At 37.5% G+C, this 18,853-nt stretch overlaps 1 protein-coding gene across 1 annotated transcript in view; it reads left to right on the forward strand.

The window, feature by feature from the left end:
* The first annotated feature begins 9,717 nt into the window (after positions 1-9,717).
* NEBL (nebulette) overlaps positions 9,718-18,853 on the forward strand; it is a 138,654-nt gene continuing 129,518 nt past the window's right edge. The window contains exon 1 of the mRNA XM_085318354.1: positions 9,718-9,790. Within this exon, the coding sequence (XP_085174480.1) occupies positions 9,742-9,790 (49 nt within the window). The 5' untranslated portion in view covers positions 9,718-9,741. The remainder of the gene's footprint in view (positions 9,791-18,853) is intronic.

Raw genomic sequence — 18,853 nt, forward strand, 5'->3', positions numbered from 1 at the left:
CATTCCCACTTACGTGTTTTCTGGGAGGCTGTAGAGATTTACAGTGCACAACAGTAGTGATTGTTCGTATCAAGTCGTGATGGGAGGACCATGTTTCACTGCCATTAGAAGGAGTAGTGTGGCCTGACCACTTGGGCAGATTGGTTACTGACTGTTAGCTCTTAAATGGTACTAAATGTACCTCTAATACAAGGCATAAACAGAATTTATGACTATGGGCAATGTTAGAAGATGGCAGATGCTGTGAACRCTGAAACCTAACTTTGTCAGATAGGATAGTCTTAGGGATCCTGGATAAGAGAGATTAGTCAACTAAAAGGATATCTCATTGAGTTTAAGATGGAATTGTTCTTTACATTTGATTTATCTGTAAGCATTTTTCRAGCCATGTTCCTAAAAGCCTAATTTACACTAAGGTAATCTTTTCTCAGTCTTGTCATTGAGTTTGTGAGAGGTAAGGTAAATCAAAGTAAAATCAACAACCTTAAGAGTTCTATGTCTGTGGAAACAGTAGATCCAAACAAAGATTTGTGCCAAGATGCTGTGGGAGAGTATTTCTTGTCTACAAAAACCAGTGTGCTAGCAGATGGTGACCTTTGGGAAGTAGTTGTGTGTGCTGGGCACAGAAGGAGCAGATGGCTCTGGGCAAACCTTAAACACAACATACTGAAACAAATTCATAAATATTCAGGGTGTGGTAAATACTGTAGATCTATAAACGTCTCGGGGCAAATGCGGTGTAAGCGGTGCCGTGCTCCCATCCCATCATGTCCCTATGCTAGTTCCTTGCTCGCTTTGTATCATGTATGATGATGCCAAAGTCTATGGGGCTGTGCAGTGTGTCAGATTAAGGACAGGGGATATTTTTAAAGCAGGTTATTGGCATAGTTACCTGGTCTGTACAGGGAAGTGAAGAAAGGACTGTGCAGGAAACCAGTGTTGTCTATGCTTTTGGGGATTAAACGTGTGCTTTGTAGTGACTAAGTTTTTGAGACATAGGTGGAATGAAAAATATTCCTGAGGAGTGCATCCGTTCACAATCCTCCGCTGATGATACCTGCTGTGATGATCCACTGTGTTKCATTTTACTTGTTTTGATGTTTTTGAATTCCCACATTGTTCATACAACTGATAGGCTGCTAGGTGCTTCTGCCATTGCAAATGATTCTGGGCAGCGGCTAGATGCCAACAAAGACGAGAATAATCAACCTTTTAGGACTCATTTGTATTTCTAATGGAGTTTTCATAGGAAAAACAATAATCTCTTTTTGCCAATAGGTGGCTTTGCTGCCAAATGGCAAAGTATACCTACAAAACTGAAAATGAGTAGCATTTTCTCCAGCCTAAGATTTTTTGTATAGATTGAGAAGATGGAGCTCTGTCCTCGGCTGCTTCAGTCTGACCTCTGGAGTGGCTTTGCACAATCCTATGTCTGGGCCTCTCAAAGGTATCTTGCTGATGGCATGAATATGAGAGGTTTGATTTGTTAAAGATCTGCTGGATCACTTAGTYCTTCCACTGTGGGTTTGTGCAGAATTAATCCTTGTCAAGTATTTTCTCTTTAAACTGTTTCATTGAAGATGATTTATTAGTGCTTTATTTCTAATGTTTATGCCACACATTGTTTCTCAAAGGRTCAATTTTTCAGGGCACTCACCACTGAGGGTACTCTGCTTTTGTGAGAGTGCACCGAGTTTTGGAGCCAAGAGGGAGGCATTACAAACCACTGACTGGGACTGTGGTGATGAGTTGCTAGAAAACAACTTTGTAAGAAATGACTGAATTTATGATACTTTCATTAGRGGTTATAGACATTTCCACTGCAAAACTAAATTTCAAGGGTTTCAGTTATTTAAATCATTCATTGTAGTGATGTTTACAGTTCCTATTGAGAATATTCTTTTTTTTACTGAAATTGATTTAAATCCATTAAATTGCAGTTTAGTTCTAGATTTTAGAATAATAACAACTTGATTTTTGGTATGTCTATATTTTTTAATTAAAACCCCACAATTTTTAAATTATCTAAAATCTGGGGTCAGTCAGCAGTTGTCTTTTCCACGCTTCATCCATACAYATTCTTGATACTGGCCAGTATTTTTGTATCCAAGTTCTAAATGACTTCTTTATTATTTGATATTAACTGGAGACTAACAGGTTTTGGTTTTTTGAATTTATGATAGCTAGTGGCTTTAGCGATTTCAGTGAGCTGTGACCTCATGAAATGTTACATTTCTTTGTGATTTTTGTAACTTAAAATTACATTTTGAAGTTAGATAGCAAAATCCCAATAATGCATATRTTAAGCCTGCTAATATTTTAAAACATTTTTTTTTATGATGGCAGAGTGGTTATTCTGAAGGATACAGTTAACCTTCTTACTCCTGTGAAGTGATTTATTAATAGAGAGTAGGAGCCCTTTCGATGTGGCTGATAGATTAAAATAATGTGAAGTTACAACTACTGAGTTCCCTCCTTCTTGTGTTCCTTTATAAAATGAAGAAAGGTCATTTGAAGTTAATGGCTGGTACATTTAGAACTAATAACAGGAAACACTGTTTCATGCAATAGGTAATCTTTCTTATAGGCAGGGCTGAGCATGTTTCCCATTATAAGATGATGTTTTCAGCTACTCATAATTCTGCTAAAATTTGAGCAGTAAGGCTGAACATTTCCATGTCAGCTGTTTGCCCCTGACCAAATTTGGATTTTTTTTATACAAAACGTTCAGTTGTTGCTGGGACTGAGACTAGGAAAGATTTTTATTTTCTTATTAAAAATTCTGGAGGTTCTTTTTTTGTGAAGTAGCTCTATTGTCTTAGTGTATAGAGATGAGGAACAGAAGCTTGGTGAGATGAAAAAAATCCTTTTGTGTTATGGATGAGTCCTTGGCTGTGAAAACGAATAGCCTGAATTCGGTGAAGTTTTATATGACTTGAAGTAATTAAAGTTCACATATACTCAAAACGACCGCTTTCATTTTAACAGTAGACAGTCCTGGAATTTTGTGTCCATTTAGTATGTTCAAGGAAGCCTCTGAGAGTCAATGGGAAAACCCAGAGCCATTTGGKAGCTGTAAAGGAAGAGAAAAAGCAATAGAGAAAGCTTACTTGGGAAAGGTATTTGAAGTATCTTGGTAAAGGGATTTAGCAAGAAGCCACTGCAAGATGGACTGGATTAGTTTAGAAGCCCAGAGGGAGAGACAGTGATGACTGATAACGATGGGCTGAGGGAAAGTGAAGTGCCGCAGGGCTGAATCTGGGCAAGATGAACAGAAAGACACATCACAGTCCACTACCAGCCCACTCTTCCCTCAAAAGTCTGAGTGGAGCTGCTGTTTCCTTAGTGTAAGGGTGGTTTGAAAAGAATATTTGTGAAATCTACAGTCATTTATGTGTGAATTTCAGCTAGCTCTAGAGGTCCTGCGCAGGAARAATGGTAGTTTGTTACTACAGTGTATCTTGGGCCTGTGTGCTGGATCTAGAGGCTCCAAACCTGTGCATGAACTTGACTGGTTCTCCTGAGAATGTTGCWTTAGAATTTTGTCCAATGAAAATATTATATACACTAAAACGATATTACAGGAAAGCACAGAGAGTATGAACATACACATCCAGAATTAGAATGGGCAGGAAAAACTTTATTATGTAGCCCTCTGAAACTTTACTTTTGTGATCTAGTGATATTTTTTGAATATCACCATTGTATCATTAAGTGCTTTCTGATAAAATAAGCCCAAGTTAACCCTGAACTCTAACAGTTCATAAACTAACCTTGACTTCTAACAGCTCAGTGCATAAGTTAGACATTTTCTGGTTATCGGTTGTGTAAAGGAGAATATTGCTCTTTGTAGAACTCTTCTCTCATTTGTTGTGAAATTTGGATGTGTATAGTAAATAAATCATGGGCCATAGGAAATGAAAGGAAGTTCTTGTGGATAAGAGAGTTGAATCCAGCCATGGAAACATGGGTCTCTGTCCTTGCTATAATGTTTTCTCTATGGCTAAACAGTGACTTAAACAAGATTTTGCAGATTTCATCTTGATTCTTTGTGTTAAATTTGAGATCCTCAGGACTGATTTGTGGAAAGGGCAAAGTACTCATAGAAGTAACTTAAATCTAGCTGTGTTTTGAACATGTTCAAGTCTTAGAACTCTCAGACTGGACACCCTCAACCCCCTGTATGCTTTTGACCTTAAGATTTCTCCACTTCAGTCTGCAGGTTGCTGTGTGTGAAGTACAGATAATGCTGTACCTACATTACAGGGTGCATTAGGAAGGTAGATTAATGATAGTGATGAGATCTATAGACAAGCTCTTGAAGAAACTAATATCCCTATATTAACAGCACAATTTGAATAGTTTGGTCTTGAAAAGGATACAGCTGCATATGGAACTCTGTCTCCCATGTACAAAATAAAGCAGGGGGCCTATCAAGGATAATATATATTATTGCCTGATTAAAGACAATATCCCAATGCATGTATGCAAGAGGGACAAATTAAACTTGTGGAGGCAAGCATTTCCTAACTTCTGGATGTTTGACTTTGCAACCTTCTAAATACTCTTTTCATGAAACATTTTTTTTAGGTATRATTTATGTTTCAACTTGAGAAGAGAATGATGGACTCATTATGAAGAGAGGCTGGAATGTGAAAATGTGCATTAGAAGACCCCAGATTTAGTTATAGCTATTTTTTTTTGTGAAAATATATGCTTGCTCGATTCTGTGTTGGCATCAGATGGTTACTGCTCTGAGTATGAAATGACCATGGAGGGTGGTCTTCTCTATACAACTGCAGTACATATGGAGATGATCCCAATGGAATGATGGATGAGGCACATTGCTTGGGCAGGAATTTTGCCTGGTTGAAGCCTGACTCTATTCTGTGGATAAAGAAAGGCTTCTCCTTTAAGAACTGAGAGCCTTTCATGAATATTTACCATAAAAAGTCTCGCTACATTGATAAAGGAATGTTGTGAAAAATAAAAACAACTCTATTCTTCTGTATTTCCTGTTCTGTAGGTTAAATACAAAAGGGATTTTGAAGAAAGCAAAGGAAGAGGTTTCAGTATTGTGACGGATACGCCGGAGTTGCAAAGACTGAAAAGGACTCAGGAACAAATCAGTAATGTATGTGACTGTGCCATAAGGTGGTTGTAGATGGAGAAATAGTGTGTTTAAGGAAAGGCATGATTGTTGATGTTTCTGATGAAGTCTGTGAGAGTGAAGAAACTGATTTTGGTGACTGATTGGTGTATGTMATGTTTTGAAGTGTGTGTAACTTTATACCAAGCACTTGTACAGGACATTGGCAATGTGTGTTCACCTCTCCAGCYTTCATCAGTTATGCTCGTAGTGTTTCTACACTAAAATGATTTGACACCTTTCACTTGTTTAGTAGGTCTGCTAACAAATAAGAATAGTTTCATAACTTTTTGTTTCTATAGAGAATATGTAAATTCTATAAGCTATAAATTCTGGTCTTTTTTAAGCAGGATTTGTCAAAATTAACGTGACTTGCAAGATGGAGTTTTCTAGAACCAAAACTTTGACACCAAGTTTTTAAAAGAAAATACCTGCAAGACAATGTTCTGCAAGATGAGAAAGGAATGGCACAGAGAAACTTAATCATGTACTCCATAGCTTGGAACATGAATGCTGAAKGCTTTCGAAAGAGGTGGATATTTATAATGGGACTTTTCCTTATTTATTTGTTCATTGAAACAGTTACTTATTTTTACAGTATTCCTATGTARCATGTTTAGGTCACTGCATGATGAAGTGTTGGGTGATATGTAGTACACCTTATGAGGGTGTGAACTCGTKTGAGCTAGCTGGGATACAGAATCAATACCATTAGTTTTTCCTAGTTTCCATACTACTTCTATTGCTGCTAGAACTTGTCTCCGTAGATTATTTTGTGAAACTTTTTGGATCACTCAGTGTAGTGATAAAAGAACTGCATGCCATTATAGAGATTGATGYAAGTATGATCAAAAGAAAATGTGGAGAAAAAATATTTTTCAAGTTGAGATGTTTTTGAAAAAGATGTCACTTAAAAGTATCTGTTTATCATAGCAATGGAAATGTACCATTCATGSTGAAACCTTAACTAGTTAAGATCTTGGTGTCCAGAGCTGGTGTCTGAGGTGAAGAATTGGGGGAGTCAGTGTCTAGAGCCCTGGACCATGAGGGAGGTTAATTTAAGAGCAGTGCAAATGATCCTGTGGGGAGRTAGGACAAGAACTTAATATATGTCTCATATCTGTCTATCTATATATGAATATATCTATAGATAGATTTTACATATATATATATATACACACACACACACACATGCATGTGAGCACGCAGAATACTATATATCTCTGTGTATACATATACGTATATATATGCATGTGTGTATATATGTTTATATAGCTCATATCTTAATGCAGGGGCTAACTGAAATTTGTAGTTTGTGAAAGACACATCTTTCAGAGCAGCAAAAAGCATAGCCATTAACACTTGCACTTGGGATCTGTGAAACTTCAGGGAGTCTCTGGTTTTAGTCAGATGTATTTTTATTCAGACCAAAGATGTAAATTGGGTTCTCCCAGGAGCTCCATAGCTTCTTAGAGCAAGAGTAATTCTTTTGTGCGGAGGACACACCAGGGAGATGAAACGAGCAGTGCTCTAATGAACACGTAACGCTTCACACGGAGCAGCTCGGCTGGGAGAGCCTGAGAGTGGTGCTGTGCACGAGGCCAGTGGTACTGATCTTCAGAAACTGGCAAACCAAGAAATTGAGTTTGCATCTCCTMAGCCCAAGACCCTCAATATCAGAGTATCGGCTAGTGTGACACAGCTGCTTCCACACTCTTTTTCTCTCTCTCTCTCTCGTTCAGAACATACCAGGTTTTTCTGGTTTTGGAATGGGGAAAATAAAAGCAAATTGAAGAAGTTTTATAAGGTAGGAAGAATGTTTTCTTCCAGGCTTTATATTTGAGTGACACAAGGAGGTTTCTCTTCTAGCAGAAGACCTGACTGTAATTTTTGATATTGAGTGGCTGGCTTCTGAATCAAACATATTTACCTGCCTTTTCAGATCAAGATTTCTTTTTGATGTGAAAACTTTTTTTTTYYTTTTTTTTTCTGTAGTTGGAYTTACAGTTCCTATCCCTTCATACCTAACTTTCTAATCTTAATAATACACATTTGTTTTCTTGAGGTATGTAGCTGACACAGATTTCAAGTCATGGATTCTATTAGAGATTATTAATCTTGAACARTAAAATCAAACTTTAAAGTTTGCATGATAGAGGAAATTGCATTTTAGTTATGCTTACCCTAAAACAGTTGTWTGATTTATTGTGTTACGTCATAGAAAGATAATTTTGCATAGACCACAACTTGAATCTAATAAAAAGCTCCTGTGTTATAGAAATGCATTCCACACAGAGTAGTTTCTGTATTTAGCAGATAAACAGTATACATCATGGACTAAGGATCTAATTAAGTTTTCAAGACGTTGAAAGGTAAGCACTTTTATAATTTAAAATGTTTTATTTTTCATATATAGTAAAATAGAAAAGTACTAACATATATATTTACTTTTCAGTTTTGCTTTAATTTCACCTGGAAGTATTAGAAACTTCTCAAAGATCCTATATGGAACAAAATTGTAACAACTTCACTGAAGGGGTAAGTGAGCAGCTATGTATGTAGCTATTTTTACTGAAGATGGATAKCAACAATAGATGTTATTTATTAGGGATCACTAGAAAATGTTGTCTTTTGTCTTGATATTAAGTTCTACAGCATTTTTTTGACACTGAATATGTACTTCATCCATAAAAAAGTCATRCTGTTTATGCAGAGAAATATATTAATTTTTAGAAGACCTTGCAATGTTGAACTATATAAAAGAGAGGATTTTCAGTATGAAAACAAATATTCTCAAAATTGAAGAAATACCTTGTATTATTTTAGGTGATTTTAACCAATAAGTGACCTGCAAATAGGTCTTACAAGAATAAAGATAAGRTTGCAAAATGAACAGAATAATTAAAGAAGATGGCAAAAATCTATTTGTTGATGTGTCATGACACATAGCTTAATGAAGAAGTAGGATCTCAATCTAGTAATACGTCCTTTGAGAAAGCTGAATACTTGCAACATCTTGCAGCAATGACCTGCAACTTACTGCCACTCCACTTTTTTATGTGTAGAGATCTGATTTGAAACATGTTCCCATCCTATGTGAAATAAGTTGCTCTTTCTTAAATCTACTCCTGGTAAACATCTGCAAACTATATATATATATGTGTATATATTAAAAAAAAAAAAAAAAAAAAAAAAAGTGCCTGTACAGGTTGATGGAGTGAGAAGGTTTCATTAAGATAAAGGCCAGTGCTTGGCCAGTAGAGGCTGCTGGCTTGGTTGTACGACTGGAAGGATAGGTGGAAGCTTTCATAGTGGCTGATCTCCTTACACTGAGACCCTGCTGTGTGTAAGCATTTCTCACTTCTGCATTCATGCTATTATGAACTTAAGTCATGTGATAGCAAGAAGCAGCACACATCTATGCTCTTCTTCCCTATGAGAGACAGCAAAATATAATTACTGAGTTCATTTACATATACATGTGACTCTTTTTCCCCAGGCAAGTTTGAAGTTGGTGGGAAATGGAGACTCTAAGTTAAGATAAGAAAATTAGGAAAAAATGAAATTTGGTTTAAAAGCACATTCCCGAAGTATCCCATTGTGGTCAAGATCTTAAATTAGGTCTTTGAATCCCCCTTGCAGGGGTCCATATAGAAGAAGTTAAACTCTTCACTGGAGTCGGTGAAGCCTATGCTGGATGCAGAGCTAGAGAGCATTAGATCCTGCTGATTGTATAAAGGCTGCAAATAACACCAACCAGTTTTTCTTTAATCACCTAATGTTCCAGGAAGTAAATTAGCAGAGCTTTTTGCTTATCCATATGAAAATAACTTTTTAGACATTAATTGAATTCTTATAAAATTTGAGTTTCTTTAGAAATACTGTTTGGTTATATACAATAAACTTTTCTTTGAAATAAAAATCTTTCAGCATTTCAGCATATATTCTCAGAAGCAGAGTATGTGGATTTGAATGAGAAAGGTTATATATTTGTTGTCTTATGTTTTATGAAAAATGTTGCTTTTTTTTTTTTTTTTTTTTTAAGTAGCAAGGGTCACATTCTGCCTCCAGTTACATTTTGTTTCCAGTTAAATTTATGTAGCTTCAAGGGAAGCCGTGGAGGACAGGATTTCCTCCTTGACATAAATGAACTAAACAACTGTTTTCTGGAAAAAGACTCAAAGGATAAAGAATTAGGTACCACATCAGATGTGATACAAACATGTCTTCATGTAGCAGTTAAGGGAGGGAAGAAAAATCATATTGCTRCTGTACTTGTGCACATCTGCACATCTGAAATTAGAAACTGGCCCTAACACATAGCCACAGCCTATATTTGGAAGTTGTTGGCACAGTTGTTCAACCTGTTTATTTGCTCAAACATAAACTGCTCTCTCAAATTGCCAAAACAGATTGTAGAGAAACTTGGCAGGAGAAGATGTTAACAGCAAGGCCTGGAGCTCCATTTGTAGGATTCTCAGCGTAAAGCCTGCAGATACTCATTTCTAAGGGATTTCCCCCYCACCCCATTGAATTCAAATGAAGGAGAAGAATAGCATGAAAGGGAACAAGAAAAACTGACAGTAACATGAATGTCTGCATTTCACAAAGCCAACCATGGCACATCAACGGAGAGACTGGGTAAGCATGTAAAATCGCAAACAAAAAGAGCTTATATTATTGAAGGCAACACTACGATTTTCTCTGCTTCTGAAGTGATTCGCGCTTTATCTGAATGTCTTTATATCCTAAACATGATTTTTGTTGCTGAGTCATTTGGAAGATATGCATTTAATGATATATGACAACTGTGTCTATTAACATAAAACGAATAGCACTTGCTGCCCAGTTTAAGAACTGCTGCATGTGTGTAGCAGACGTCGAAGGCTCAGAGCGCCAACTGCCTTCTGCTCCTGTTGGTTCCTCTGGCAGTTTGACATGAACTGCAACTCCAAGATCTGTTCGTTATTTGGTCTRCTGTAGGCTTAATTCCACAGGACTGCATTTCAGATATGCCACATGWAACTCAAGCAATAGAGCGTCTGTCAGTTAAATCAATAGCATTTTTATAGTTGCAGGCTGGGAGGCTGTATATGTCATTTCCTCTGTTAATATGGATGGATCTCTGTAACATGATGGAGATCCTACTGTCCTCCTGTGCARTGAACACACATTCGGGGAGTCATTCATTTCCAACCTACTTCCACTTCCAGGTTTTGTTTCTAGTCTTACTTTTTATAGATGCATACAAATGCAGATTCTGAAAAGCCCCATATATTCTGGCTTATCTAAAACTTGTGCTGAAGTTAAAGGGATATCCATTACACTTTTCATAGCAAGTAAACAGAAATAATTATGCCTTTGAATGTAGAGTCCTAATACACACATCAGCAATTACTTAACAAAAATATCCTATTAATTTTCAGKGACCATGAGTATTTTTTGCAAACAGCTTTAGGATGTTTTATACTGTACAACTTTCAGAAATTTATAAAATGGCTGAACACAGGGTTAAGGAATGATGAGTCTAAGGAAATGTAAGTAAAATTTTAGATAGAACTTGTGGTGAGTGAGCAGCTAGAAATCTGTAAGAACGCATTGCAAACCTCAATGTGTAATGTGTACTTAAAAAAGTCTTTCAGTAATGGGTCATTATGAAAGTAATATGCAAAAGTTAGGAAAACAATGTTAAATTTGCCCCTATGTGTATGAATCCTTTACTTATGTGCTCAGTAAGAAGTCTTGAATTATAYGACGGTATGCTACTCCCTGTGCCTTTGGTTACCCATTGCGCTCTCCTCTTCCTTTTTCTGTTCTGCTTTCCTCTGGTCTTATCCAGTTTCCCACATTTGTTCCAGTTTCTTTGCCATTTTACCSCCGTTACTGCAGGTACCTCTGTGTRTCTCTTACACAGTCTTCTGTTTCTCATTCCTTGTGTTCCGATCTTAAAGATTTCTCTTAATCTCCTTTTCTTAATTACCGTGGTGTGTGTTACAATAGCTCCCAACAGGTGGAAAGAAACAGGATTTTTTAGACCCTGAAATGACAAGGTGAAAGATGCTCTTTGAAATGACAAATATTCATTACAGTCATTATGTAATAGTATGTCAGTACTGATGGAACTGAATAATTCAGTTGACTCTAAGTACTGGAAGAATTGCACTGAGCAGGTAGATTTCTGTTTTGCAGCAGCATATAACTCAGTCACATTAGGTAATATTCCATGAGGGCAGCAAAACAGATCTCTCTAGCATGGTGACATTCCTTACCTACTGAAAATCAACTTCCTGCTCCAGAGTAGGAAAAGCACTAGACTGTCCTGGTGACACTGGTATAAGATTGKTTTTTTTTATAACATCAGACGGGAAGATGCACAACTCCTCACCCGAAAGAGCAGAAGCATTTTACCATTGAAAAGTTGAGAAAAAAAACTCTGCCTGAAGGAGGCAAATGTTTYTGGAAGAACTGTTAGCTTTAAAAATAGGTATTTATAGTGGGCATCAGTGAGTACTTTGAGCAGTTGCAACCTATACTTAGATAGAAGTGCAAATTCAGACAGGTGCTTAGGTAAGGAAAAGTCTGTGGGAACACTAAACCCAAACTCATATTGAACTTCTGGTAAGCTACAAATATGTGAGAGAAACTCCACATCAGCAAAATGGCTGAAATGGAAGTGCTTTTCTATCAGACACGAGGCTATTTGGGTTTGAATGGCAGCTTGGGAATTGACAGATGACCTCGGGGCAGTTTATGGCTGTGGAAGGCTCCCTTTCAGCAGCTCCCCAATTAGCAGGGAAAGTGGCCTCAAAACATCTTTACAAAATTGGTATTGAAACTGTTCTAAAAGATGTAAGAGGAAATATTTTAATTTAAATGGATCTCCAGTAGCTGAAGGAAGCAGATATGATACCTACGTAGGTGCCTCTTAAACTGCGTTATTCCATCTGGCTTTATTCTAAAGGCTAGGTTAGACAACTTATCTCCACTTTATCAAACATACGATGAAAAGTAATACTTTGTTATGATTTATCTAGGATTTCAGAAATCTTTTTATAAGTTTATAGATGAAATTGCTGTAAAGATTGCTTATTTTTTTCTGAATCACTGCTTTGATGTGAAAATAGTGGCTTATGAAAGTTACAGAATTATGAAAGTTACAAAAAATTATGACGTTAAAATACATTTCAGAGTTGCAAAAAAATGTTTGGTGAAGTTGCACAGGGAATAGTATAGTTTTTCTGCTTCTAATTTAAATAAATAATTTTGACAGGATAACTGTAGCCTTGCTCACTGTATTGACAATATAAAATGAATTGTGTGGTGGATGTAAAATAAACCATCTAGAAAAATCCCCAAAGGCAAGGAATTACTGTATTGTGTAAGTGGGTCAACTCATGCATGAGAAATGAATGCTAATTATAAATTGGTTGCAAAACTGTGAACTTTAAGTGGAATTGAATCAAATAATAACCTAAATATTTTGATAGACATGTCCTATCCATGTTTCTCTTTAAAAACATCAACAAAGATAAGCCTTACAGAGAAAAATTGAGACTTTTTTTGCATTACATAAAATAGTGTCATTCAACTCCAAAATAAAAGGCATCATATTCATTTATCACTGGCACTAGTAAATTTTAAGCTGATTCTGTTAAATCTTCATTTGGGTTGATGGGATACGTTGCGTGAGATACACTTTAATTCAGCAGAGAATGGTCTGTTTCCCAATGGTCAGAATAACAAGTACAATCTGGAAAATAGCCATTTTTTTTCTGGTTAAAAATCTAAAAAAATCTAGTTAGGAGACATGAAAGAAAAAGGTAAAATTTCCATCTTACTTGTTTCATCTTCYGTTTGTGATATAGTATTCATATCAATTGCTAGGCAAGGCTTATATGAGAGACACCAGCAATTTAAGAAACAAATATATACTCTTTGAAAAGACAACATAATGTTTCATGTACTTAATTTTTAATCCATGCTAATTACCTTATCTTGTCAAAAAGAACATGTRTTATAGATAATGAAGTAAAACCTTAGGTTGATATATATTTGCTAAAAACTGCACATTCTAATTGGATGCTAAAATTGCTAAATTAATCTAAGCAAAAAATTGACACCTGTGCTATTTTCACATTTGTGTATTTGTTGTTGCTGCAGTATTGAATGTAGTCCACATGTTTCTTTGTACTGTAATTTATAGAATGAAAACATATCAGACATAATAAAGATAACTAAAAAGTATTTTGTGGCAACCACTGTAAACACCAATCTGTCGTCTGACTAAAGGATTTAACTCTCTTAGTAAGCACTCATGTTTGAATACGTGTTCTTCTGCAGTTTTGAAAACTTAATCTGCTTGGAATGTTTGTGGTATTTAAGCGTACAGCTTTTTATGTCATGGTTCTAAGGAACTGAATCATAATAAAAGTAAAAGATACTCTTTTTACTTATATCACTTCAATATATTTAAGTAATATCAAAATCACTCRTTATTTTTAATGAATACATATTTTTGAAACTAGTGGTCTTTATATATAGTAAAAAGAAAATGAAAACTCTTCATGTAGTAGCTCAACTTGGGAGCTAATTAAAATCATATTTTTAGAAAGAACAAAAATCAGTTAGCCAGAAAGTTGATAACCAGGAGTTAGAAACTTAAGAGATTTTTGAGTAGTTAAGTGCTTGCAAGAAAAAGATAATTTCCAATTTCCTTGTATTCCTTCATTGTCCACTACCCACTCATCATTTCAAATTCTAGTTCTATCTTATCTCATGTTTTCATACAGTGCATCCGTTGCTAGGGCAGCATCTTAGGCAGTAAACCTCCTGCTGAAGAACAAGATGCTCGGCTTCTTCTAAAGCTAATATCATCTTTAATCTTGATCCCTTGGAGATTTGAATGTTTCATCCCTATAATGCTCACAGATTTCATTGACATTGACAGCAGGGATATGTGATCCTTTGTGGCACCTAGTCATTTTTTTGCATGTTAACACCTGTGTCTGTGATTTCCTTAGTCTGTCAGTGGCTACATTAGCTGTAACAAAGCCAGCACTGTGTTAAGTCAAATGATTAAATTTTTAACTGACCTAATAAAAGACGGGAAGTAGCAAAAGTTTTCATGTGACACTTCTGCTTGTGTCAACAAAGATGTTGGAAGATAAGAGTTTACTTTTCCAGATAGCAGATTAGAGTGACACAAATACTGCTTTCTGACCCTTTCTGATCTTAGTATTATTCAAATCATGATTTAGTTACACAAGTGTTTGTATACTTTATTTGAAAGTTTCCTTCTCTGGTCTGTGCCAACGTAGTTTTACTGTTAGCAACCACAATATTTTAATCAAAATCTGAAGTATTTTTTCAGATTAGCCTTGAGGATCTCCTGTCTTTTCTCTGTTCATAAGGTTATTTCCAGCCTTTCTGGAGCCTGTCAGGCTTTCTGAGCCTCATTTCTGCTGCTTCTGCTTTATATCTGGTTCTTTCTTTCTTCACTGTAAAGTGGTGGTGTAAATCAAAACCCTAACCTTTTTGACCATTCCATCTTTTTTTCTGAGTTTAAGAAGAGAAATATATTCCAGAGTGTATGACTTATCTTGTTGACTTAAAAATGATTTTTACAGGGTGTAATTTGGCAGATTGGGGTAGCTGTTACCAGTTTCCAGGAGAGTGGGTGAGTTGCTGGGTAGGATAGCGTGGCTGGCCTTGGTTTTGGCACAGCACAGCTGGTCTTTGGGGAAGAGGAGGACTGGCTTGTGGCAGACCTGTGGTAAAACCCATAAGCTGCGTTAGGGCAAGGTCTGAGTGTTTTCAGGGCTGTGTCCCACCGTATCAGTGCTGAGCAGGGATCCTGCTCCCTGCTATTCTCAGCCTGTGGGAGAAAGGGTAGATTCAGACACTATTTCTCTTGAAGGATCTTGCCCTCAGTTGTGTTGCAGAGCTAGAGCCACTCAGTAGTGCTGCTCCCCCAAGCAACTCCTCCCTTAAAATGGGGGAATTAGAGGACTTGGGAAGGAATCTGCATCTCATCTCTCTTGCCTGCTCAGCAGAGAGATCTGCTCTGGGGTGGCTGGGCTGCCCTCAGCTTAGCTGTTAATGTAAGGGAAATAGTCAGAGAGTTTCTTTGACTGGGCCAAGAGACCTGTAGGACAACAGGGGCAGGGGCAGCAGGCATGGAGTGAGGTAGCTTGTTTGGCGTTGCCTTTCATTAACATTATTTTCTGTGGYGTGTGTGTTTCTGGCATAGATAATAGCTGGCACTCAGACTAGAATTGAGGAGACCAGTTTCCAGTCGGATTCCTTTCAAACAGAAACGAGATGGATGAAAGGTTCAAAAAGCTTGGTGGTGATAAAAAAAATTAATTAGAATAATCAAAGCTAAAGGTCATAGCAAAAGGTTATAAAAGGTTCTGACAGGGTTGAGGGATTGATGGGATTCCAGCTATCTGGAAAAGGGGTAGCACAGATATTGAGAAGACACAAAAGAGAACTGAAGTTTAAGTTTGAAAGAAATGACTGAGTGGAATAAGTCTACAAAATCACAGGTAGCATGGAAGAGGAAATAAAGAGTGATTATTCATTGTTTCTTATAAGGCAAAAATTAAGAGCATTCAGTGTAATTATCAGGTACCATGTTTAAAAGGAAAACGATTATTTTTTTGTATGGCATATAATTGAACTTTGAAAATCATTAATACAGGAAGCACTTAGTCCAGAAGTACATTCAAAGAATGATTGGACAAGTTCATGGAAGTTAAATCTGTCACAAAATATTAACCATTGTGGCCCAAATGCAAGAGCAGGGTCAGGAAGGCTCTGGAGTACTGACTGTAGGAAGCTGGAAGGAGCTTGGCAAGGAGAGGACTGTGTTTCATAGAGGTCTCCCTACGCATGCATCATTGAGTGGTGCCAGCAACTTCATGGTGTCGTCAATGAGATTGAGCCTTCTTAGCTCAAGATCTCATGCTATTTCTAGTCGCAGCTGTGGCTCAGCCCTACCAGAGAGAAGCCAACCTGTTGCTTCCTTGTTTATTCATGGCTGAGGAGAATTTACAGAGTTTAGAGTTAAAAAGGATTATTGTGCATCTGGCCCTACCTCCACTCCCATATCAGATGACTTCATTCATGACATCTCATTGCCTTCCTGGCCTTTCTATTACAGACTAGAAAACCTTCCTCAGTCTTAAATGGCAAGCTTTTGAAGAGATGGCTGAGATGCAAGGGTGACTGGGATATGACAGCTATTCCTTACCCATGTAGATTTTAATGGTATTATTATTTATATAAGGAGCAAATTGTCCTTGAGATATTCAGAAACAAGCCAAGCCATAGAAGGACTGAGGGTAGGTGGAGGCTGCTGGATACCTAAGGCTTTGAAAGCCTTTTAAAGCAGAGTTACCACCACTGTTTTTGCATGGCCATGGCAATTGACTATGTAGGTATAATTCAAGAGTGGCATGGTGGGGGCCTCAGTAGCATTTCAGCTTTGACTACAGTGTGCTTTTGCAGTGAATCTCCTAATCACCCCTACTTACACATTTTGCTTGGCATTGCAGGAATATTTTGGAGTATACAAAGTGGGTTAATTCCAGATGAAACGAAACTGAATGATGTGCTCCAGCCACTAAAGTGTATCCAGTCTGCTGGACCAGATTAGAGCTAGCTCGTGTCTACTCCCCATGCTGTATAATATGGACTTTATGTCCTCAGCACCAACTGTTTAATTTTACAGATCTGCTCTTGCTGTGCTACAATACTTGCTAATGGAAACAAAGCTGGTGTTATACTTAGGAACTAATTATCACTTTAAAGTTCCATTCCTGTGGGACTGGAGAGTGATACCGACTGCAGCTAAAGGCTTTAAAACTCAGAAGGTGAAAGGGTGGAAGTACTGGATGCTGAAAATCAGATTGTTGCATGAACTCTGTTTGCCCTGTCAAGGGGTCACTGAGACGTGTCTGGACTGTGCACTAAACTTGTAATTTATGTTTGTGGAGAAAGTCAGGAGAAAGATTCATGTCTGGATGTGCAGGTGCTCCATTAGGATTTAGAAAGACATGGATTGATTAGGTGGTTCTGGCTCCATGCAAAATTAGCTTTGTCAGAGACCCAAGACAGGGAGGCTTGGTGTATAACCGGTGAACCAGGCTGCAATTAATAGAACCTCAAAAATGTTAACAGTAGGTAACTAAGATAACTTTAGAGTGAATGGGTGCATAAGCACGTTCTATATGCTGGGCCTGAACTTTTCGGGGATGACATACTACACCTATCAGATGTGGGAACTGACTTTGCCATGACCTATAGGTCTGGATCAGCAGAAAATAGATATCAGTGCCTCTTTGTGTGTGTATATGTGTATGTTAATGTGATACAGCAGGGAAGTCAGGTGGCCAAAAGCGTGGCCATCCTTGCTGCTGCTACTTCAGGAGTGGTGTATTAAAATATGTGAGAGGTATGAACGAGACTTGGGAGCAGAATATGTCTCAGAGGTATAAATGAGACTTAAATTTAGCTGGCAGGCTTGTGTCTGTAGGAGAGGATAATGCCATGGTCCAGAACAGCAGAGGAACTCAGGCAATCCAGGAAATCTGCTCTATGTTAGTAATAGGTTTATATTTTGCCACCTTTTCTGGCACTGATACTAAATAAAATGAGAGGGGTGAGAGCTGAGCACACCCAGCCCATCTCTGTTAAAATAATAAAGTTTGCTGTTAAAGTGCATCCTGTGGATGTGGCATTCATTCACCTGTGTATCCTGCTCAGTGTTTGGTTTCTCTACAGCACAGGAACTGGTCCGTTTGCTCAGTTCTATTTCTTATCAGATTTCAAGGACTGGCTTGGCAGAAAAGGGGTTTCAGGAAGCATTTCCAGTTTAACGAGCACTTTGACTCACTTCAGTTAGGACCACAGCATTGGAGAGGTCACTAAGTCAGGTCCCCAGCTGTCATTGGCACTCATAGAAATTGTCATAGATTTTTTTGAACCTGATCTTGAAAGCAGTGAGAGTTTGGGCCTTCAGGGTCTAATCAGGTGTTACCTTAGGTGTTTCTTCTTTGATAGACAATTTCTTTTAGACAGGATTTAGTGCATGGACCAATGCAGGGTGGTATTAAGTGCAATGCAGCTCACTACGTGTGGATTGGGAAGCCTGCTCCTTATTCCTAACTTTGCTGGTGGTTTTCTTTATTACCCTTGGCAAACTACACCACCATTCTGTTTCCTTTTCTATACAATGGGAATAGTGATGCTGACGGCCTTTAGAAAAGCTGTTTGAGGTTATAATGAAAATCATAATAGAGCTGAATAGTGTGGCTGCTGGTTGTTGTTACTTACATGTGCAAATTTTGTTAGAGGTAACTTGGGAACACAGGAAATAGTGCAATGGTGGGTGTCCTGAGTCATCAGATCTAGTCCTCTGTCTTGTGGACAAGTGTGTCATATAAACTTCTTAACAAACTTGTCAAGCTCCATATTAATCTGATCAGGGCTTTAACCACTTCTTTTTAAAGACTGTTTCATAACTTCACTTCTGGGAAGTTAAAAGCCTCATTCCCATTTCCAATAATATTTTCCATGGCAGAGCTATGCCTATTTGTTCATGTGCCAGCATTGTCTTTTAGCTTACATGACACATCTAACTCCCTGATATATGTAGAGAGAAATGTCATTCTTGCACTTTGTTTTATGATGCTGAACAAG

The sequence above is a fragment of the Rhea americana genome, unplaced genomic scaffold (genome assembly GCF_003343005.1).
Source record: "Rhea americana isolate MKP2758 unplaced genomic scaffold, rheAme1 scaffold_53, whole genome shotgun sequence".
Classification (NCBI taxonomy): domain Eukaryota; kingdom Metazoa; phylum Chordata; class Aves; order Rheiformes; family Rheidae; genus Rhea; species Rhea americana.